At 36.0% G+C, this 24,318-nt stretch overlaps 1 protein-coding gene across 3 annotated transcripts in view; it reads right to left on the reverse strand.

The window, feature by feature from the left end:
- The window catches only part of CPD (carboxypeptidase D), an 81,856-nt gene that overhangs the window by 14,240 nt on the left and 43,298 nt on the right, over window positions 1–24,318 (reverse strand). For all 3 annotated transcript variants that reach the window (XR_002075118.2, XM_019429674.2, XM_019429675.2), the window contains exons 8-14: window positions 21,665–21,774; window positions 13,557–13,659; window positions 12,485–12,627; window positions 10,997–11,166; window positions 5,854–6,177; window positions 3,733–3,928; window positions 741–876 (exon numbers count right to left, since the gene is read on the reverse strand). Coding sequence is in view for 2 of the 3 variants with exons in the window: in XM_019429674.2 (XP_019285219.2) it covers window positions 741–876; window positions 3,733–3,928; window positions 5,854–6,177; window positions 10,997–11,166; window positions 12,485–12,627; window positions 13,557–13,659; window positions 21,665–21,774 (1,182 nt within the window). In the remaining variant the exon portion in view is untranslated. The remainder of the gene's footprint in view (window positions 1–740; window positions 877–3,732; window positions 3,929–5,853; window positions 6,178–10,996; window positions 11,167–12,484; window positions 12,628–13,556; window positions 13,660–21,664; window positions 21,775–24,318) is intronic.

Raw genomic sequence — 24,318 nt, forward strand, 5'->3', positions numbered from 1 at the left:
TGCCTACTTGGGATTCTGTCTCTCCTTCTCTCTGTCCTTCACTGATTGTGCTCTCTCGCTCTCAAAATAAATAACTTAAACTTAAAAAAAATAATTTTGAGAACATATAACCTATCCTTGAAAGAAAATAAGATTTTCAGAAATCAGGATGTTTTCTGTAGCACTGTTTGCAAGAGCAAAAAATTAGAAAGAAAGCAAATGTCCATTAGTAAGAAAATTGTTCAACAAACTAGAGTATTGGCATACAGTAACAGTGTACTAAGATGTCATTAATAAGAATGTTAGAGATCTGTAAGTACTGAAGTGGAAAGATACCAGTGATATACTCAATGAAAAAAGTTGAAGAACATATGTATAGTTACGATTCTGTTTAAGTAAATAAGAAAGAGGCTCCTTTACATCAACATACACATTAATTGTGTGTGCATGTGCACACACACGCATGTGTGTATGTGTATACGCACATACATGGGGGGATAGAGAGAGAAAAAATATATATCTGTATGACTAGTAATGGAACCCTTCCAATATTATTGATTGAATTTATAAGAAAACACTTGAATTCATTTGCAAATAATAAAGGAGAAAAATTTGACAAGTTTCTAGTTTGTCATTTATACCTTACCTGTACAACCTGGAAGGAAGTTCCCCATTATTCATCTACACAATCTACCAGTTTCCTGGCTAAGAGAAATCAAACTATGTGCAAAGCAGTTTAATGGCTCCAAAATTAGTCTTACTTGTGAAGTCTGTATCCAAGTCTTTGCCATGAGCATTTGTCTGTCCTCTTTTTGAAGTACAGTCTTTCTCTTGTGCCCTCTCTCGCCCATCTGGATTTAGAGATGGGACAATCACAATTCTAGTCCTGTCAACCAGCTAAAAGAGAAACAGAAACCAGTGAAGTTTATTAGCAATATGTGGAATCATAACTTCCCATGCCTCAGAGTCTTTATTGTTTTATTTTATTTTTTATTATTATTATTTTTATTTTAGAGAGAGAGTGCAAGCAGGGGAAAGGGGCAGACAGAGAGAGAGGCAGCAGAGAGAGAGAGAGAGAGACAGAAAGAGAGAGAGAGAGAGAGAGAGAGAGAGAGAATGAATCTCAAGAAAGCTCCAGGCTCAGTGCAGAGCCCAACGTGGGGCTCGATCCCAAGATCCTGGGATCATGACTTGAGCTGAAATCAAGAGTCAGATGCTCAACCGACTGAACCACCGAGGTGCCCCAAGTCTTTACTGTTTTACATAGACTTAAAAGGCAGGACTAATATAAATAAAAATAAAATTCTCTCTTGCTTCAAATAAATTTAAAAAGAAATGAAAAACTACTGCACTATTTCCAGACTTCCTAATGACTTACAAAGGGGTCAGAAACCACTGCCTGCAGGCTAAATCCAGCCCGCTGCTTGCTATTGTAAATAAAGTTTTATTGGCACACAGCCATGCCCATTCATATGACTGTTTTTGTGCTGTAATTCAGAGTTGAATAGTTCCAACACAGAACAGCTGTCTCACCAAGCCTGAAATATATACTATATGTCCCTTTATAGAAAATGTTTGCCAAACACTGGCTAAAACCAATAATAATGCTTAAGACTGTATTTTCCAGGTTAAAAACTGGAATGCATATTGTAACAAATATCAGTGTATGTCTGGAAACAATGAGACAGAAGAGTTGAAATCAGCATGACAAAAAAAATGAAGTAAAATATTTGCCTTACCCATAATAATTTCTCCTCCAAATGATCCATATGCATCAATACCTACATATGTGGCATGAACTAATTTCTGATATACTTCATCTTATCTTATATATTTCTGATAGTAATTCAGAATAAATAATCCCTGGTTTATTTATTCTGCTAAAACAGTCCAAAGATTGAAAATATTGGAGACCCTAAATTCATTAGTTCTTAACTTTCTCCACTGGGAGAGAGTTTTTTCTAAAGTGTACATGCTTGAGCTTTGCTACAGGTCTCGGGGTATGTGTATATTTTCTTGACCTTGCCAGATAATTCTGGCCCTTATCTCAAAACAAATGGCAATCTAAAGTAACATTACGAGGGGCACCTGGGTGGCTCAGTTGGTTAAGTATCTGACTCTTGATTTCAGATCAGATCATGATCTTGAGGTTCATGAGATCAAGTCCTGCATTGGGCTCGGGGTTGGCAGCGTGGAGCCTGCTTGGGATTCCCTCTTCCCCCCCCCCCCCCTCTCTGCTGCTCCCCTGCTGGCACGCTCTCTCTCAAAATAAATTAAAAAAATATTTAAAGTACAATTATTGGGGTGCCTGGGTGGCTCAGTCGGTTAAGCATCATGATCAGGTCATGATCTTGCGGTTCACAAGTCCGAGCCCCACGTGGGGCTCTGTGCTGATAGCTCAGAACCTGGAGCCTGCTTTGGATTCTGTGTTTCCCTCTCTCTCTGCCCCTTCCCTGCTCACACTCTGTCTCTCTCTCTCTCTCTCTCTCTCTCTCTCAAGAATAAATAAACGTTAAAAAAATAATAAAGTATGATTACTAGTTCTAGTCTAATTGGGCCAGTGAGGCAAATTCTCACAAGCTAGAAGTTTTGAAATTGCTGGTAGGTATTTTACGTAGGTCATACAGTCTCTTATAACCATAATATCAGTAGGCAGCCATCTGGCCAAACATTGGAATAACCTAAAAGGCTTTTAAAGGAATACTAATATTTTTAGGGATGGGGCCCAGGCACCGGTATTTTTAAAAACTTCCCAGATGTTTCTAATGTGTAGCCAGGCTTGAGAAACACTAACCTAGACACTCTCCCATTTTTTAAGAACAGAACAAAACATGTCCTTGGAGTACTCTTTACAACTCACATTAAGAAATCAATACAATTTGCTTCACTGAAAATGGTAAAATAATTTCTGGTCAAGTCTGATTTAAGTTCATCTCACTTAATCCCGTAGGTACTTTCTGGTCCTAATCATGATCTCAATTCTCCCCAAATTTCTTTTAGGGGAGGCAGTATCATGTAACAAAACAGCACAGACTTGAGAGTGAGACACGCTTGGGTTTAAACCCCAGTGTTACCACATACTAGCTGTGTGACCTCCTGTAAGTTATCAAATATCTCTGCCTCGATTTTCATATCTATACAATGGAGATAACAAATTGAGAATTAAATTATGATGTATGCAAAGTACTCGGTGTAAGTACCTGACACATAGGGGAGGGCAGAGAGAGAAAGGGAGACACAGAATCCGAAGCAGGCTCCATTTCTCTGAGCTGTCAGCACAGAGCCCGACGTGGGGCTCGAAGTCACGAACCATGAGATCATGACCTGAGCTGAAGTCAGACGCTTAACCGTCTGAGCCACCCAAATGCCCCACCTCATTTTCAATATAGTGTCCCAATTATAAGTCACTAGCAATGGAAGTCCCTCAAGTTAGAACGTACAGAATGGTAAGTAAAGATTGGAAGGGTAATTCGACTAGTAAATAAAGGAGTAAAAGATTGAATGCAAATCTTTAGTATTTTCTTTCTCTATGCCTCTAATTATATACAAAGAAATACAGCAGAACGACACTGTTAACGGCGAGTATATACAAAGGTGGTCCATTTTCAAAGGGTAAAGTTTACAGTAATGCACTAAAAGTGCCTCTGTGTCAAATTTAACAGGAAATTTGAAAAATTTTTAATGGTGCCTTGATATCAAGGTATGATTGAGTTTTTTCCTTCTAATGCATGTCAAAACAGGCTATTCTCTTACTTGAGTAACAGCTGGGTTCTTTTTGTAGTTTAGGCAAAGAAATTCCGCCAGGGCCAAAAGCAGTTCAGTTCCGACTGGAGCATTTCCATGGATACCAGCAACAAAACGGATCTTTGGTTCTTCGGGTTCAGATATGTTGGGCTTATTGGAGATCTCAAGGGACCAGATGTGACGATATTCGGAACTCTGTCCCAAACTTTCAAAAATCAAAAACATCAACTCAGCAAGTAATCAAGCATTATGTTAAAGCCAACATACAGATTTTTTTAAAAATATGTTTCAGACATGAACACAAACATGAAAAGCCTTTCAAAACAGAAAGAATGCATCATTGTGTCAGAAAATCTGAAGAAAATCGCTTTTCCTTGACCAAAGAAAATCAAATACAAGTGAGATATTATCAGATTTAGGGAAGAGTATGGTTTGGTTCAGCATTCCTCCATATTCAGTCATTTTCATACCATCTTCACAATATTTGCCCTTTCTTCTATAACCTATACTATTTACTTAATGTGTGGCTTTTAAATTAACTCGCTTGAAATTTTAATTGTGGAAAAATTTAAATACACATAAATGTACAGAACCTTACTTTTTAAATGTAAATTAATTTATACAGATAAGATACTTTATACTTTACTATAAATGCAATACCAGTATCGCAGCAAACATCCTAAAGCGCTCTGCTCTTGCCCATGAGCTCTGAGCTTAAGGCCTGGTTTCTTTTACACAAAGGGAGATTTACAAGAGTTACATAGAAAAAAAAATTAGCATTAAATTGAGAAGGATTAATAGAATAGAAATTATTGGTTTCCCATGTTTCTAATCAGTGATACTTAGTACCTGTTGGTGGACCACCTAAAACTGTCTTGTGTCCCATCACTGGCAGGTGTTGCATATTTGGGGGAAAATATTTAACTAAAAAGTGCATCTTGATTTGTAAGGTTGAAAAAGCTTAAATAGATGAAGTAATGGATAGCAAAAATAATGTCCAATTTTGTCTTATAAATAAGAAGGTCTATAAGCTCTATACAGCACTAAGATGGACAATATTAAAACCTGAACTGGACAGAAATATTCAAGAACCAGTTGAAGAAGAGAAGAAAGTGGTATTGCCAAAGTACTGGCAAAAACAAAGTAAAAATACAGAAGGCTAGATAATGTTCATAAGGCATGTAGTAGAGGGCCATCAGCTCGGGGCAACTTGTAGAATAAAACCCTCAATAAGCAGACAACAGGAATCAACAAATGAAGAAAATAATTTTCAAGTAACTGTAACAATTTTTTTCTCATCTTATTTTTATTCTATTTTCTTTTTCTTTTTCCTTTTTTTTTTTTAATTCTCAAGTTAGTTAACATACAGTGTAGTCTTGGCATCTGGAGTAGAACCCAGTGATTCATCTCTTACATATGACACCCAGTGCTCGTCCCGAAAAGTGCCCTCCTTAAGTGACTGTAGCAAGATTTAAAGAAGGTTTGTAATGAAACAGTGAAAGTGAGGCAGAGAAGCCCCAGAAAATGAACATAAAGGCTGACTCAGCATCGGTTTTACTTAAGCCAGTACTGGATATTTTCCCAGGACCCTTGATCACAGATGTCCTTAAGGCTTCAGGGAAAAGCAACTGTGAATAGAGACTAGAGTCCGGGGAATGGCAGCAACCAGGCTTCATTTTCGATTTGAAAAGAAAGAATGATCTCTGACAGGTGAACTCACAGTTCCAAATTTGTCCCTTGCCCCCAGAAAAATAAAACAAACTAAAAAACAGACAGGATGTGAATCTGCAGCTGAGAAAGTGGAAAAAGCGTTTTTAATTCAAAGTTATCACTAGGAAGAGTAATTTTATGTTTTCCAGGAGGCACAGACCATCCATTGCTAATCTAACAAGTAATTCTCCTCCAATGTTCCTCATAAAAGTTTTCAGATTCATTGTTAGAAAGAACTGTTTCAAAAGAAGTAAATCCAATTCTCCCCATATGCAGTTCCAAATAAATTACAAGAACCATTCAACATGGCTTATGTTGAATGTAACTTCTTTAAAAAAAGAAAAGGAAAGAAACAAAGAGAAAGAAAAGAAAAAAGAACGAACGAACGAATGAAAAAAGCAGTAAGAGGGTGACACTTACTTGGTGAGATTTGTGATGTGTGGGTAGTTCATCACAAGTCCTCTCAGAAACTCTGATAAGTCTTTGTACGAGTGGTATCGGTAAAGAGCCAGATTTGAGGAGGACCGTAACATGAGGCTTTCCAAACCATTCTCGGCTGAAAGGTCTTTAATTAAAGTTTCAAACTCTTTAGTGGTTGGATCACTGGCATCATCGGTGTTGGCGCTGTCCCCCTTTCCCTTCTTTGATTCATTGTTTGAATCTGCTGACGATCGAACAAGTGTGAAGTTGACCTGAATAGCACCTTCACTCTTTACAGTCACATTCTTGGTAACTGGATTATACCTGTAATAAAGGGGAGATTAGAGCCATGCTTCCACAGGTGGAGTACCTATGCTTTGCAGAAACAGAAGGCTGCAGAGGATATGTGAATCCTTGAGATAAATCCTATGAGAGTCAAATTTTTAACTTTGTGATAATTTATTATTTGTTTTAAACATAAATTAACAAAGAACAGACATGGGTAAACTGTAAAATATGAGTGGGTTTTTAAGATAAAATATATGACCTCAAAAGAAAGTTAGTATTTGCAGTAAACTCCACGTCTCCTGGAATCTGAGTTCAGTTGTCTGTCATCAGGGTATACGGTTGGAAAAATTTGAGAGGTACTAACTTAGGACATTAACTACCAAACACATCATTCTTGCCCTATTTTTCAGATATTTTGCTGCTTTCGTTTTTCTAATACTATGACAAAATGGAAGAAAAACAGAAAAGACCTCATTTCTCATTAGTGTGAAGTTCTAATCCATACATTTTATGGACCAATAGATATTTGAAATCTTTTTTAAAAAAGGTAGCAGTAACTAGAAATATTTTCATGTTCTTACCCTTACTTCAATATAATGTCCAAGCTAACTCTTCAGAAATAAGATAACTAGTAAGGGAGGGGAATAATATCCATTTGTAACATCTACACTTGTTAAAACACAAAAAAGAAAACTACAACATGGTAAAAATGATGCATTTTGGATTAAACAGGTGGTTCTGATTCTAAGCTGTTTGTAAAGGGTAGAGAAGATAAAGAAAATTAAGTTTTATCCAAGGAAAAAAGTCCTAAGTTCATTGTCTCTTTTATTTTTTTTTAATGTTTATTTATTTTTGAAGGAGAGAGAGAGACAGAGTGTGAGTGGGGGAGGGGCAGAGAGAGAGGGAGACACAGAATCGGAAGCAGGCTCCGGGCTCTGAGCTGTCAGCACAGAGCCCGATGTGGTGCTCGAACCCACCAACTGTGAGATCATGACCTGAGCTGAAGTCAGACGCTCAACCAACTGAGCTACCCAGGCGCCCCGTCTCTTTTTTTTTTTTAAAGTAAATATATCTTTGTAGAAGTAAAACCTGTAAAAAAATATGAAAATGTCCTTTCTTAGAGAATTAGAAATAAGAAAGAAAATTTCACCAAAGCAATACCTCAACATAATAAAGGCCATATATGAAAAACCCACAGCTAACATCATACTCAATGGTGAAAACCTGAGAACTCTTCCTCTAAGATCAGGAACAAGACAAAGATGTCCACTCTTGCCACTTTTACTTAACAGAATACTGGAAGTCGTAGCCATAGCAACCCCGCCCCCCCCCCCCCAAAAAAAAGAGAAAAGAAAAGAAAGAAAAGAAATAAGATGCATCCATATTGGTAAAGAGGTTAAACTGTCACTATTTGCAGGTGACATGATATCATACACAGTAAATCCTGAAGGCTACCCAAAAATCTACTAGTAGTAATCAATGAATTCAGTAAAGTTGCAGGATACAAAGTACCCAGAAAGTTGCAGGATACAAATACTACCCAGTAGCATTTCTACACATTAATAACAAAGTAGCAGAAAGAGAAATTAAGAAAACAATCTATTTACAATTGCATCAAAAAGAATAAAATACCTAGGAATAAAACTAAACAAAGAGGTGAAAACCTGTACTCTGAAAACTATAAAACACTGAAAAAAGATATTGAAGATGACACAAACAAATGGAAAGATATTCCATGTTCGTGGATTGGAAGAATCGATATTTTTAAGATGTCCATACTACCTAAAGCAATTACAGATTCAATGCAATCCCTATCAAAATATCAATAGCATTTATTTTTACTTTTTTTTTTATTTTGAGAGAGAGAGAGCATGTGAGCAGGGGAGAGGCAGAGAGACAGGGAGATAGGGAGAGAGAGAGAATCCCAAGCAGCTTCATACTGTCAATGCAGAGCCCAACATGGTACTTGATCTCACAAACCATTAGATCATGACCTGAACTGAGATCAAGAATTGGATGTTTAACCTACTGAGCCATGCAGGTGCCCCCCCAACAGCATTTTTCATAAAACTAGAACAAATAATATTAAAATTTGTATGGAAACACAAAAGACCCCAAATAGCCAAAGCAATCTTGAGAAAGAAAAACAAAGCTGGAGGTATCACAATTCCAGATTTCAAGATATACTGCAAAGTTGTAGTAATCAAAACAGCATGGTATTGGCACAAAAATAGACAAATATAGATCACTGGAATAGAATAGAGAGCCCAAAAATAAACCCACACATACATGGTCAATTAATCTATGATAAAAAAAAAAAGGCAAGAGGGGCGCCTGGGTGGCGCAGTCGGTTAAGCGTCCGACTTCAGCCAGGTCACGATCTCGCGGTCCGTGAGTTCGAGCCCCGCGTCAGGCTCTGGGCTGATGGCTCGGAGCCTGGAGCCTGTTTCCGATTCTGTGTCTCCCTCTCTCTCTGCCCCTCCCCCCTTCATGCTCTGTCTCTCTCTGTCCCAAAAATAAATAAAAAATGTTGAAAAAAATAAAAAAAAAATAAAAAAAATAAAAAAGGCAAGAATATACAATAGGGATAAGGTAGTCTCTTCAATAAATGGTGCTGGGAAAACTGGACAGCCACATGTAAAAGAATGAAACTGGACCACTTTCTAACACCATACACATAAATAAATTCAAAATGGATTAAAGACCTAAATGTGAGACCTGAAACCATAAAAAATCCTAGAAGAGAACAGAGGTAGTAATTTTTCTAATCTTGGCCAAAGAAACATTTTTCTAGATATGTCTCCTAAGGCAAGGGAAACAAAAACAAAAATGAACTATTGGGACTACACCAAAATAAAATGTTTTTGCACAGTGAAGGAAATCATCAACAAAACAAAAAGGCAACCTACTGAACAAGAGAAGACATTTGCAAATGATATATTCAGTAAGGGATTAATATACCAAATATATAAAGAACTTATACAACTCAGCAGCCAAAAAACCCCCAAATAATCCTATTAAAAATTGGGCATAGGACCTGAATAGACATTTTTCCAGAGAAGATATATAAATGGTCAATAGGCACATGAAAAGATGCTCAACATTACTAACCATCAGGGAAATGCAAATCAAAACCACAACAAGATATTACCTTACACCTGTCAGAATGGCTAAAATAAAAAAGATAAGAAATAACAAGTGTTGGTAAGGACGAGGAGAAAAAGAACACTTTTACACTACTGGTGGGAATGTAAACTGGTATAGCCACTGTGGAAAACACTATAGAGGTTTCTCAAAAAATTAAAAATAGAAATACCATATAAGCCAATAATGCCACTATTGACTATTTGCCCAAGGAAAACAAAAACAGTAAATTGAAAAGATGCATGCAACCCTATGTTTATCGCAGCATTATTTATAATAGCCAAGAGATGGAAACAACCTAAGTGTCCATCAATAAACCAATGAATAAGGAAGATGTGGTGTATATACACAGTGGAATATAATGTAGCCATTAAAAAAAGATGAGATCGTGCCATTTGCAACAGCATGGATGGACCTATAGGGTATTATGCTGAGTGAAATCAGTCAGACTGAGAAAGCAAATACTGTATGATTTCACTCAGATATGGAATCTCATAAAGCAAACTAATAAACAAACAAAAAGCAGAAACAGATGCATAAATACAGAGAAAAATCTGATAGTTGTGGGGGGCAGGTAAGCAAAATGGGGGAAGAGGAGTAGGAGTTATGGAATGAATAAGTCATAGAAATAACTTATTTCTATGTTATGGACTTCCAGTTATGGAATGAATAAGTCATAGAAATAAATGGTACAGTACAGGAAATACAGTCAATGGTATTGTAATAGCATTGTATAATGACCAACAGTAGCTACACTTACAGTGAGCATAGCATTATGTAAAGACTTGTTGAATCACTGTTGTATACCTGAAACTAATGTAACATTGTGTGTGAACTATACTCAAATTAAAAATACTTTTTTTAAATAGAAAAAAAAAGAGAATGGTTTAAGTGTGGATAGAAAAAAGTGTGAAAGAGCTTTAAAAGGGAACAAATGTACGGGTGGCTCACTAGGTTGAGTGTCCGACTCTTGGTTTTGGCTCAGGTGATGATTCCAGGGCTGTGGGATTGAGCTCTGCATTGGGCTCTGTGCTGACTGTGGAGGCTGCTTGAGATATTCTCTCCCTCCCTCTGCCCCTCTCCCCTAATCTCTCTCTCTCTCTCTCTCTCTCTCTCTCTCAATAAATAAATGAAAATAAAAGGCAACAAATGTAACTTCTAGTCATTGGACATGACTAGAAGTATACAGGAGAGCAGGCGTCCTTTTTTCCCAACTAACAGGTGCTTCCCAGAATTGTTACCGATAGTGAAGGAAATTGCTCACATCTAGACAGGGAGCAGTGGACCTGAGAGGAGGAGGATAAAAGAGGCCACTGTCCAAAGTGCATAATTTCACAGATTTCTTAAATGTGATAATTCATGTACTCACTTTATCACTAGAGGAGATTCAAATGGGTAACCAGCTCTAAACTTCCCAGCATGAAACTCAGGGTTGCTTGGCTTCTCTGGGGCTTTCTGGCAATAATCTTCTAGGATACAACCATGTTTGTCTTTCCTTAAGCACTCAATTTCTTTTCTTTTTTTTTTTTATTATATGAAATTTATTGTCAAATTAGTTTCCATACAACACCCAGTGCTCATCCCAAAAGATGCCCTCTTCAATGCCCATCACTTACCCTCCTCTCCCTCCCACCCCCCATCAACCCTCAGTTTGTTCTCAGTTTTTAAGAGTCTCTTAAAGCACTCAATTTCAAAGTATTCATTCACTCACCCTCGAGCAGATGCTGTGATCTTATAAGTTCCTGGAACCAAGAGACGCCAGTAATCTCCAGTTTTGTAAGTAGTCACTGGGTGATTAATTTCAGCAACACTAATGGTGGCATTTAATATACCCCGGCCGTCCGTGGCATCTAGGACAAATCCTTTGACACCTTGATGAACCTGGATAAAGTACAAGGACACCCATATGTCAATGGTAAAGATCATCATCTAATTATTTTGGGAGCTTACATCCCAAATAACAGATTGGTAATAAAATAAACATGTGGAGCAAAGAGGAATTTAGGAGTTAACAGTAAAGGTAAACACCCATTAAACAAAGTATTTTAGTTGCTGAAAGGCTAATTTTTCATAGGTTATGTTTGTCTTTATCATGAAGAATACAAATAAGATGGTTTAAACTTTAGCACTTCTGACAATTTCAGTATATAGGGCATTCTACAAGAAAACTGTCCTGGCCTCTTTAAAAGGGAAATGTCATTTTTAAAAAATGGAAGGACTATTATAGATTAAAGTGAATAAAGAGATGTAATAATCAAATGCAATGCATAAACCTTGACTAGATCCTGGTTCTGAAATATAGCTATGAAAAGACATTTTGGGGGAAAAGAAGGAAATCTGAATGTGGGCTAGGTATTAGGTAATATTAGAGAATTACTGTTAATTTTCTTCAGTGAGATAATGGCACTTGAAGATGTCATATAGAAGAATATCCTTATTCTAAAAGATGCATTCTGAAATATTTAGGGGTGAAATGCCATAATAGCTGCAGTTTATATTGAAATAGTTCAGGAATATGTGTGTATGTGGGTAAGTTTATATAAATAAAACAAATTCAGCAAAATGTTAAAAACTATTAAATCTAGGTATTTATTAGTAACGACTTTTCTATGTGTTTAAAATTTTTCATAATAAAGTGTTTTAAAAAATTAGTACGCAAACTCACAGCCTTTATGCCAGTCAATGCAGCAAAAAGAATAAAGCAGAAAAGTACCGGCACAAAGTATGAGATTACCCTACTAATTAACTAATATTAGCATATTTCTTACAGTCTTTACCTATTGGTCACCAAGCATATTCAAACAAAAGGAAATTAACCATTTCAACAGTGAACCACTGGCAAAAAGAAAAAGAATAAAAACACTTACCCCCTAGCCCATCTTTCTATCACTTGACAAATGCTTAGGGGTGTATCCAATTTATGTCAGTCTTTTATAAAGACAGAATAAAAAGTCATTATCCATTAAAAGCAAAACATCACTACCCTGTTTAATCATTTTCAACTCTTGCCTGCATGAGCTCTTCAACTCATTTTCATCCGTGAATTTTCCAGATAAAAATACTTAAAACATGAATAGTCCAAACTGGAATTCAGAAGAGCATATTTGAAAATCACCGTGTGAAAACTACATGTACACACAATACACACATGTATTTTTGCTCTTGGGAGAAATTTCATACTTCACTCCTTAATAGTTACCTGTTTCATAAACTGGATTAGAGATCTTCGATTCTGTTCCCAAAATTTCGGCAGATCTTTCTCGAATGGGTATTTCACACAACCTAGCTCAATAGTCACTTCAAAGCAATTTGTTTGTAAATAGTTCCAGTCCTGCATACCACCTGGAGGATAAAAAATTAAAATCAGTCACTCTGAAGAAGTAGAACTAGATCCCATCCCAAAAGGTAAACAACATTCCTAGTAAAAAGCTAAATCCATCTTTTCTTAGCATTGGTTGAAAAACAATAATATGTTCATTTGAGAGCTCTTTGATGCTTGTAGTACAGGTAAGACACCTGTACCTTCATGTTCAAGAAAAATTCAAGTGTAGGGGCGCCTGGTGGCTCAGTCGGTTAAGCATCTGACTTCAGCTCAGGTCACGATCTCAGGGGTTGTGAGTTCAAGTTCCACATGAGGCTCTGTGCTGACAGAGCCTGGAGCATGCTTCAGTTTCTATGTTTCCCTCTCTCTCTGCCCCTTCCCTGCTTGTGCTCTGTCTCTCTCTCTCTCAAAAATAAATAAACATTAAAAAAATTAAAAAAAAAAAAAGAATTCAAATGTGGCTTACACTCTTCATATCAGCACATCTAAGGTTTTTTGTCATAGCCAGAGATAAAATATAACACTTTCATGAAGTTTTAGTACACTATCTTTACTCAAAATTTTTAAAAAATGTTTTTATTTTATTTTTGAGAGAGAGAGAGACAGAGTGCAAGCAGGGGAAGAGCAGAGAGACAGGGAGACACAGAATTGGAAGCAGGCTCCAGGCTCTGAGCTGTCAGCACAGAGCCCTATGTGGGGCTTGAACCCATGAACTATGAGATCATGACCTGAGCCAAAGTCGGACACTTAACCAATTGAGCCACTCAGGTACCCCAACATGTTTCAAATTTAAAAACAGTTGAAAAGGTTATTTGAATGTTTTAAATTACTTAAACAATATTTTTAAAGGAATGATATTTTCTTAAAATTAAAAAATCAGTAAGAAGTAGCACCATCCAGGGTGACAGAAAATCCAAGTTATATGGCCTTGGTATTAAAGAATGTTTACCTGGGACATTATACCAACTAGCTCCATTTGTTATCCCATGAGGAAAGTATTCATTAGGGTACATATTCTTGCAGGGTCTACCTTGAAACATCTGGGCATTTTCCTGAAAAAAAAAAAAATTAAGAATCTTTACTTATACTTGTTTCCATCTACATCAAAAACTACAGGAAGGATAAGGAAAAACAATAAAAGTGGTTACCAATAGGGTGTATGTGGGGGTGGGAATGGGGTGGATGGAAGCATGGGAAGCAGTCAGACTTTTCAATGTATATCTTTCTATGCCATATATAAACAACGCACCTGGATTAAAATACACACACACATACAAATATATATATACACATGTGTATATATATATACACATGTGTATATATATATACATACATTTGTATGTATATACATTTGTATGTATATATATACATTTGTATGTACATACATTTGTATGTGTGTATATATATATATACATTTGTATATATATATATTTGTGTGTGTGTGTGTATATATATGTGTATATATATATATATATGAACAATCCCCCCTTTCATAAATTTAACATACCAATTATAAGCTTATGATTCCATTGCTTTCTTTTTTTAATCCCATTGCTTTTTTAAAAAATGTTTATTTATTTTGAGAGAGAGAGAGAGAGATAGGCAGAGAGAATCCCAAGCAGACTTCGTGCTGTTAGCACAGATCCCAACACAGGGCTCAATCTCACAAACTGTGAGATCTTGACCTGAGCCAAAATCAAGAGTCAGACACTTACCCAAATGAGCCACTGAGATGTCCCCCACTGCTTTCTTATTGAATAAAAATTATTATTTTAGATTACCTTAATAATTGTGCCATGCTCTTTTGCTTTCTGGTTTTTCCACTAAAGGCTTACATACATCTATGTCTTTATCTCCATTTCCATCAATATCTATCCATTTAATTATAAATTATATAGATATACTACTATATTAATATAACATATATAATATAAACCTACATAAAAAAACATTTAAAGGATAAATTTAAAACTACAAATAGGATTTTTAATATATTTTTCCTACATCTTAGTGGATCATCTAGTATAAATCTGACTCTAGACAACATAGTTCTAGGAAGTAGCTATTAACATTTTGACTTTATTCTCAGAGTAATAAAGAGCCACTAAAAATCTCTGAAGAAAGGATGATATGTGAAGTATTCATGGCTCTAGGAAATTTATCCTAATAATAATGTAAAAAACAAACCAAAGCCAGGGAGATCCATCAGAGTACTACTGAAACAATCCAAGTGTGAGATCATGAGCCCCTGGATTTGATTTTACCAGTGCATTTTACCATCTCCTTTAATTCTCGTTACTCTGATAATTGTTTTTAAACCTAAATTAATTTTTTTCAAGCAAACAGTTTGACAAGTTAAAGAAGACTGGGGGTGAGGATCTAACTGTCCAGTCTCAGACCACACAGTCTAAAAGTAATATACCAAGATACTAAATGATGGATAGTCTTTAGGTTTCTCTTCTTCTTGTTGCTTGCCTGTATCTTCTAATCTTTTTACAATAACTTCCATTCTATGAAACAGTTTTTCAAAGAGGCATTTACAGAGTGGTGACAGGTAAAGCAATTGGATAAAATTGCCAAGACCGTAAAACGGCTGAGGACAGAAGATGGAGGGGGAAAAAAAAGGAAAAGAGACAATGTCCAGCCAACAAAAGAGAAAAAACAACTTTCTATTATACAATGGGACAGAGATCAAGGGAAGAAGACAATAGTGTCAGACTTCAGAGGTCAAGAAAGGAAAGAAAGAAAGAAAGAGAAAGAAAGAAAGAAAGAAAGAAAGAAAGAAAGAAAGAAAGAAAGAAAGAAAGAAAGAACAGATTTCTGGTAAGCCTCGATGGGGCACCTCCAGGTAAAACAATGTAGGCAGAAGACAGATGACAAGAAACTGAGAGGAGAGAACAATAAGGGAGTGGAGATAAGAGACTACTTCCTTTTCTTCTTTTCTTTTGATTTCTCTTGAACTAATTTTAGACTTGCAGAAAAGTTACAAAAATAGTAGAGTTTTATATACCCTTGATACAGCTTTTCCTAATGTTAGTATCTTGTATATCCATAGTACAGTTACCAAGATAAGGAAATTAATACTGGAATACTACTATTAACTAAAGTAAACTAATTTTTATTAAAAATCAGTAGTTTTTTCCACTAATGCCTCCTTGAAATTTTCTTGTCACTTGATATCTGTCACACTGTACAATAGAAAGCTCTGTTTCTTTCACTTAATTGAATTCATTGAATTTCACTGTACTTAAAATATAATAAAAGTTATTGTAGAAAGATTAGAAAATTTAGGAGCACAAAAGGAGAAAAATATAAGCCTAGAGATCATCAATCAGTTAATATTTTGGTATATAACTTTTAGACTTTTTTTTGGCTTACATATAAACTGGGATGGTTGGGAATGGATGCCCCATCCCTTAGTCTTACGGTTCTCAAAATCTGCTTTATTCAAATATAATTCACGTACAACTCAACTCACCCACTTAAAGTGTGCAACTCAATGGTTTTTGGTATATTCACTGAATTGTGTGACAATCTCCATGGTAAATTTTAGGACATTTTTATCACCCCAAAGAAATCCATACTCATCAGCACTCCTCATTTTCCTCCAACCTCTTCCCTGCCCCTCCCTGCCTCCCAAGCCCTAGGCAACCACCAATCTATTTTCTGTCTCTATGGATTTGCCTGTTCCAGAAATTTCATATAAATGAATCATACAATATGTAGTCTCTTGTGACTTATTCTTTCACTTAGCATAATGTTTTCAAGAGTCATTCAAGTTGTAATTCATATCAGTACTCAATTCCCTGAGTACTCTTCCACTGCATGAATATACCATATTTTGTTTATCCATTTATCAGTTGATGGACATTTGGGTTGTTTCCATTTTTGCCTATTATGGAATGCTGCTACGACGTTCATGTATAGTTGACCCTTGAATAACATGAGGGTTAGCGGTGCCAATGCCCCCACACAAAAATCCAGGTATAATTTCTGACTCCCCCAAAACTTAACTAGTAAAAGCCAGAAGTCTTACTGATAACGTAACCAGTGAATTAACATATATTTTATATGTTATATGTATTATATACTATATTCTTACAATAAAGTTAGAGAAAATGTTATTAAGAAAATCATAAAAAAGAGAAAATACATTTGCAGTACTGTGCTGTATTTACAGAAGAAAGTCCACATACAAGTGGACCCATGCAGTTAAAACCCCTATTGTTCAAGGGTCAACTGTACAAGTTTTTGTGTGGACATATGTTTTCACTTCTCTTGGGCATATACCTAGAAGTGGAACTGTCAGGTCATGTGATAATTCTATATTCAACACTCTTAAGAACTGCAATACTGTTTTCTAAAGCAGTTGTGTGCCATTTCACATTTCCACCAGCAATATACAAGGGTTCTAATTTCTCCACATTTTTACCAATACTTGTTATTTTCCATTTTTTAAATTATAAGCAATCCTAGTGGGTACAAAATAGTATCTTATTGTGGTTTTGATTTGCATTTCCTTGACAGCTAACGATATTGAGTATCTTTTTGTGTGCTTCTTGATAATTTGTATATCTTCTTTAGAGAAATGTATATTCAAATCCTTTGCCCATTTTTCAATTAAGTTGTCAATCAGTTCAATTAGTTATAAGAGTTCTTCACATTCTAGATATGATTCTTATCAGATACATAATTTTCTCCTATTTTGTTGGTTGTTTTTATAGTTCCTTGATATTCTGTTATGTGTTGAATTCTGGCCCCCTAAAAAAGATATGTTGGAAGTCCTAACCCCAAAGACTTCAGAATGTGACTATATTTGATTACAGAGGTATTCAGGTTAAAATGAGGTAATTAGAATGGGCTCTAATCCAATATGACAGATATCTTTATAAAAAGAGAAAACTTGGACACAGACACAGGGAGAATGCCATGTGAAGACAGAGGAGTGGAGTAATCCATCTAGAAGCCAATGAATGCCAAAGATTGCAAGCAAAACAACAGAAGATATGAAAAGACAAGGAAGAATTCCCCTACAGGTTTCAGAGACAGCTTGACTTTGCCAACACCTTCATTTTGGACTTCTAGACTCTAGGACTAAAAGACAATAAATATCTGTTGTTTTAGGGCACCCGGTTGGTAGACCTTTGTCACAGCACCCTTAGGAAACTAGTACAGTATTGTAGCAAAAATGTTTTTAACTTTTGATGATATTCAATGTATATATATTTTTGGTCACTTGTGCTTTTGATGTCATATTGAGGAAACCATTGTCTAACCCAATGTCACAAAGATTTATTACTATATTTCTTCCAAAAGTTTTTTAAAAAGTTTTAATTAATTAATTAATTTATCTATCTACCTATCTATCTATCTATCTAGAAAGAGAGAGAGAGAATACAAGCAGGGAAGGGGCAGAGAGAGAGAATTCCCAGGAGGCTCTGTGCTGTCAGCACGGAGCCCAATGTGGGCCCGATATCATGAACCATGAGATCATGACCTGAGCCAAAATCAAGAGTCAGGTGCTCAAGCTACTGAGCCACCCAGGCACCTTCTAAAAGTTTTTTTTTTTTTTAAGTTTATTTATTTATTTTGAGAGAAAGTGCGAGCATGAGCGAGGGAGTAGCAAAGAGATGCGAGAGAGAGAATCTCAAGTAGGCTCCATGTCAGCCAGTGTGGAGCCTGATCTGGGGCTCAATCCCATGAACTGTGAGATCGTGACCTGAGCCTAAACCAAGAGTCAGATGCTTAACTGACTGAGCCACTCAGGCACCCCTATTTTTTCTATAACTTTTATGGTTTTAGCTCCTATATTTAGGAATATAATACATTTTGAGTTAATTTTTGGGTGTGGTGTGAGGAAGGGGCCCAAATTCATGCTTTTGCCTGTTCATATCCAGTTTTCCCATCACTATTTGGTGGAAAGATTATTATTTCTCCATTGAATTGTCTTGGTGCTCTTGTCAAAAAATCCATTGACCATACATGTAAGAGTTTATATCTGGACTCAATTCTATTTCATTGATTCCTGTGTCCATCCTTATGTCAGTATCTCAGTACTTAATTACTATAGTTTTATAATAAGTTTCAAATTGGGAAGTATGAGGCCTTTAACTCTTGTTATTTTTAATTTAATTTTATTTTTTTAATGTTTTATTTTTTTATTTTAGAGAGGGGGGGCGGGGCAGAGAGAGAGGGGGACAGAGGACCCAAAGCAGGCTCTGTGCTGACGGCAGAGAGCCTGATGCAGGCTTGAACTCACAAACCATGAGATCGTGACCTTGAGCCAAAGTCAGATGCTTTGACCAAGAGAGCCACCCAGGTGCCCCTATTTTTCATTTTAGAGATAATTTTGTCTTTTTCTTCTATTTCCTTCCTGAGTTTTATCAACTGTTCTTCATTTGTTCCTATCTTTTTTTTTTTTTCCATTTCTGTTTTCATCTCTTAAATATCTGAGTCTACATGGTTTTTCATATTCTCAATGGGTGTTTGGGTATATTTCATCTGTTTGGAGTGCTGACTTACAGTTTTCTTCTGCTTCTTGATTGTTTTTTGGTCCTAGTAAGGTTTCCTCAGGCAATATGTGTGAAATTTCATTTCCTGATTTTCTGAAATGCTTCTCCATGGATTTTACTTACCTCTTGTTCATTTTTATGATACTGGGCTGTTATACATGATTCTTAGTTAATGGTGCCTTTTTCTGTCAGTCTAGCAGTCAAGGCACTTTAGTGTATTTCTGTTTTTTTGTTTATTTGTCTTGATGTAGGATGGAACTGTAGGTCCTCTGATTTTATGGTTCTCTTCTATCTTGGACAACCCTGTATTTCCCCTTTTTCCTTCTTTTACTCTTCACATTCCAATGGTCAAAGAGCACTTCTTCATTTCTTTTCACCTTTTTTCTGCTCCAGAAGTTAAGAGTTTGGAAGATTTCCCTTTGAACCTATTCTTTTAAATTGTGCCTGTCCCTTTAAATTGCATCAGACCATGTAAGTTGTATGTTCTTTGAAATCTCTTCCCAATATTCCCATGTTCTCATCTGCCCAGTTACTATTTTATTTAGGTTTCAGATTTCGGGGGTACTTAAAGTTTGGTGGTCATTTCATCACCTTCAGGGTTGCCCTTCACTAGTCCCCCTCTTCTATCTTCACAGAGTGTCTCAGTCTGCTTTTCCTCATCATGAAGCTATGGCAGGGCACAGGGGGGGTTGGGTGCATCCCAACATGGGATCATGTGATCATGTGATCATGACACATCACAGCTAAGAGAAAGGAAGCTGTGAGTAAAGACTGAGGATTTTAATTATCACCTTTCCCATTTACAACAGAAAAAACAAAGGCACAAGATTCCAGAGGAGGCAGGATGTGGTAGGATCAAGAAATGGAGGAGAATATGGGAAAGACATCAATCGATAATACCTGAGAAGACAGAATCTGAATGAACTCACATCAGATTATTCAGAGTTCTATCTATTTAGTTCAAGGTACAGTGATCTACTGAGAATAAGGGGAGTAAAGCTGGGTTTAGGAGGCTCAGGTAGAGGATAAAGGCTGAGAATCGCCAAAGTGTCTAGCAGCAAAACATGAAATACTGTCAAGTAGAACTGAGGGTCCAGCTGAGGCTAGAAAGCATACATATGTATGCAGTGTTGTCAATTTCCATGACTGTGTGACTTTTCTGGGATGTAGAAGAGAGACAGTGGCAATTACTGAGGACCGGACATTGGCAAGGCAGGTATGTCAAAGGGTATTCCAAAGTGTAAGTGAGGGCATCACTAAAGTGGATGTCCATGGGTTTAGCTGGGTAGAGAGTAAAATCAAAACAATTCAAGGTCAAAGAAAACAAAAAGAGGCTAAGGAACTAGAGATCACAATAAGGATAAAAAGCAGAACTATAAGATTGGGCACCAAATGTGCAAAATCTGACCACTTAGATTTTATTTTGCTATTTAGAGGGTATCCCACTCTTCTCTTATGCCATGAACATCCCTCTAAAAGTGGTGTGCCCAAACAGAAGACAACTATTCCTTAAAGTGTAATAATAGACATATTCCCCTGTTAGAAACTCTCAACAAGGTCCACTTGTGCAGAATGAAGGTGTGGAAAATGTAAAACAACAGAAAGCTGTGATTAGAGACCACAGAGTTACAGTATTAATATCCTTTACCTTATAACCAATGGAGTCACAGACTGAGTCTGTAATAAGACCAAAAATTGAAACTAACAAGTCTAGTTTCCAAGCCCCAACTTTTAACACAGTATCTAAGAACAAGTTTTAAATTAAAATTTCACACAAACACACAAATATGACATTTCTGATTGTAAAAGTAGTGTATGTTTATTACAGAAAGTTTAGAAAATATGGTAATTTCTACCTGCTTTCCCTTTCTACGTTAGTATAGTCTTTTCAATAGCTTAGACTAGTGGTTGGCAGTTTTTTTCTGTAAAGGGCCAGAGAGTAAAAATTCTAGGCTTTACAGGCTTGAAAGTGTCTGTTTCAACTACTCAACTCTACCCTCTGCACCTATCGAGATGAATGCTGTGTTTTTATTCTTTAGTCTACTAATATGGTTCATTACACTGACTTATTTTCAAATGTGAAAGAGGAAGAAGCCACAGACAGTACGTAAAAAATAAAATATGGATGTGGCTGCATGTCAATAAAATTTTATTTACAAAACCATTAGTGGGCTGGATTTGGCCCTAGAGCTGTAGCTTGTCAACCCCTACCTTAGACACTTTACTAGATTTATAACTTAAGTACCAGTCAAATGAAATAAACTAGCATGCTAATTTATAATTTTTAGTTTATGAGGATTCAGGTACTATGCTAAAAACTGTAGATGAAAAGACATTACTTGAACTTAAAGGTTAATGGGGAAACACATAGTACATTCACAGTGAGGTGGAAAACAGGAGAAAAAGTGGTAATACTGCCTGAAAGGAATCATGGAAAGACTTAACCGAGGAGAAAGCACTTGGCCTGTGTCTTACAGGACTTTGTTTTAATGCATTTTTTTAATTAAAAAAATTTATAGCATTTTATGTTTAAATATGACCCTACCTTTGAATAAGAAAGTGCTATTTGTTGAAACACAGCATCATCTGGTGATTTACTGTATGTGGCAAGCCCTTGTTCATCATCATCAAAAGGGTAGTTCACTACCAAAGAACCTGCAAGGGAACAAAGGAAAATGTTCTATGATATCTCCTTCAAGATGGATCTTCAACATAAATAAAGTACACTTTCACAATACTGCCAGAGACAGGAAACCAATACACTTTTCCAAGGCTAATTTCCTCATTAGAAATAAAAAAGCTGCTAATTTCCTCAACAGAAAATCAACTGGATAAGTAAAATACTAAACAGCTATGCATGACACTTAGAATTTACCTGAACTTCTAGGTATAATTTACATGTCAGAGCTGAACCAAAAGTATACAGGGTGAATTTAAACAATTTTACTCTTATAATAATTAGGATCAGAAAAGATGAGCAAAATTTGATACTTTTTCAGTAAAATTCAGATATTTATAATGGCATGGAATTTTAAGATAAAAAATGATCCTTGAAGTCCAATTAATCCATCCTCTTCATTTTGCAGATGTGGAGTCTAAAACAGAGAGGTTAAATGACTTATGTATGGACAGCAGAGCCATCCCTGATCTACACTCAGAAAAAACTGCTAAAAATTTCCCATATGCTCACATTAGAAATTAGTCCATTAGAGTTATAGCATATGATATTTCATGACTTAAGGTAAAGAAAGTGATGCTTTAAGAAAGCAAGCAAGCAAGCAAGCAAGCTTTAAAACATATGTAAAGGGTGCCTGGCTGGCTCAGGTGGAAGAGCATGTGACTCTTGATCTCAGGGTCATGAGTTCAAGCCCCACATTGGGTTTAGGGATTACTTAAAAGTAAATAAATAAATAAGTTTTTAAAAAATAGATAAAAAAATAAAACATACATAAAGAATATAAAGCCCCTTCATGCTCCCCATAAAGCATAAACAAGTTAGGGTGCTTCTCAGATGAGAGCCCTGATGGAATCTCTTATTTTCCTATTAGTCACACTGTTTTCCTTTATTCATCTGTCCATTTATCCTTCCTTTACTAAAGCCACTCATCTTTGCCTTTGTTATCACACCACTTCGTGGAATGGAAATGAAAGAACATATTCAACTTGAATTCAGATGAAGTAATCCTGTGGTAACAAATACCAGCAAACATTTATATAGAGAAAAAATTATTTAAGAAGCAAGTATGAAGAACTATGCTCACTCTATTCCCCAAAATAGTTCTAACGAGAACAAGTGTACTTCAATACCTCTTCTACAAATTTAATGTACCCCCCAAATTTAATTTCATCCCAGAACTATGACCCATATCTAAAAATTTGAACAGAGAAAAGTCAACATCAACTTCTACTCAATTCTTTCAAATGGCTAATTTTCTAAGGACAGAAAAAAAAAGTCATAAAACATCTATTTCTATGAAACAGTCTACTTTTAGAAAATAATTAGTATCAACTCAAAAAGCAGGGACAACAACAACAAAAGATAAATCTGTCTTCATCAAAATTAAAAACTTCTGTGTGTCAAATGACATTATTAAGAAAGTTAAAATACAACGTATATAGAATGGCAGAAAATATTTCCAAATCAGCAATCTGATAAAGAACTCTTAGAGCTATATAAAGAACCCTTAGAGCTCAACAAAAAGACAAAAAATAAATAAATAAATTGGCAAAAGACTTGAACAGATATTTCTCCAAAGCAGATATACAAATGGCCAACAAGTACACGAAAAGATGCTTATTATTAGTCATCAGCAAAATGCAAATCAAAACTACAAAATGGGGGTGCCTGGATGGCTCAGTTGGTTAAATGACTGACTCTGGATTTCAGCTTAGGTCATGATCTCACAGTTCATGGGATTGAGCCCCGCGCACAGATGCTGATAGCAAGGAACCTACCTGCTTGGGATTTTCTCTCTCCCTCTTTCTCTGCCCCTCCCCTGCTTGCACACTCTCTTTCTCTCTCTATCTCTCTCTCCCTCTCTCTCAAAATAAATAAATAAACTTAAAAAATAAAACTACAATGAAAAACCACCTTTTACTCACCAAAATGGCTAGAACATAAAAAACAGAAAATAACAAGTGTTGATGAGGATGTAGAAAAACTGGAACCCCCGTACATTGCTAGTAATGTAAAATGGTTCGGCTACTGTGGAAAATGGTTTGGCAGTTCCTTAAAAAGCTAAACATGTAATTATCATATGGTATTTCCATCAAAAAGCTAAACATGGCTAAATGAAATCAGTCAGAGAAAGACAAATACCATATTATTTCACTCTTATGTGGAATTGAAGAAACAAAACAAAGAAAAAAAGAGACAAGTCAAAAAGCAGACACTTAACTACAGAGAACAAACTGATGATTCTTGGGGTGGGAGGGGAGAGGGGATGAAATGGATAAAAGGGATTAAGAGCACACTTATGATAAGCACTGAGTAATGTATAGATTGACGAATCACTACATTGTACATCTGAAACTATAATAACACTGTATTTTAGCTACACTGCAATTAAAATTTAAAAGAAAAAGCACTAAATATGGAATTACCCAAATTAATTGAAAACAGGGATTCAGCTATCACATGCCATTGCTCAAAGCAATATTATTCACGATACTGAACAAGTGGAAACAACCCAAATGTCC

The sequence above is a fragment of the Panthera pardus genome, unplaced genomic scaffold, assembly GCF_024362965.1.
Source record: "Panthera pardus isolate Hobbes unplaced genomic scaffold, ASM2436296v1 HiC_scaffold_3, whole genome shotgun sequence".
NCBI lineage: Eukaryota > Metazoa > Chordata > Mammalia > Carnivora > Felidae > Panthera > Panthera pardus.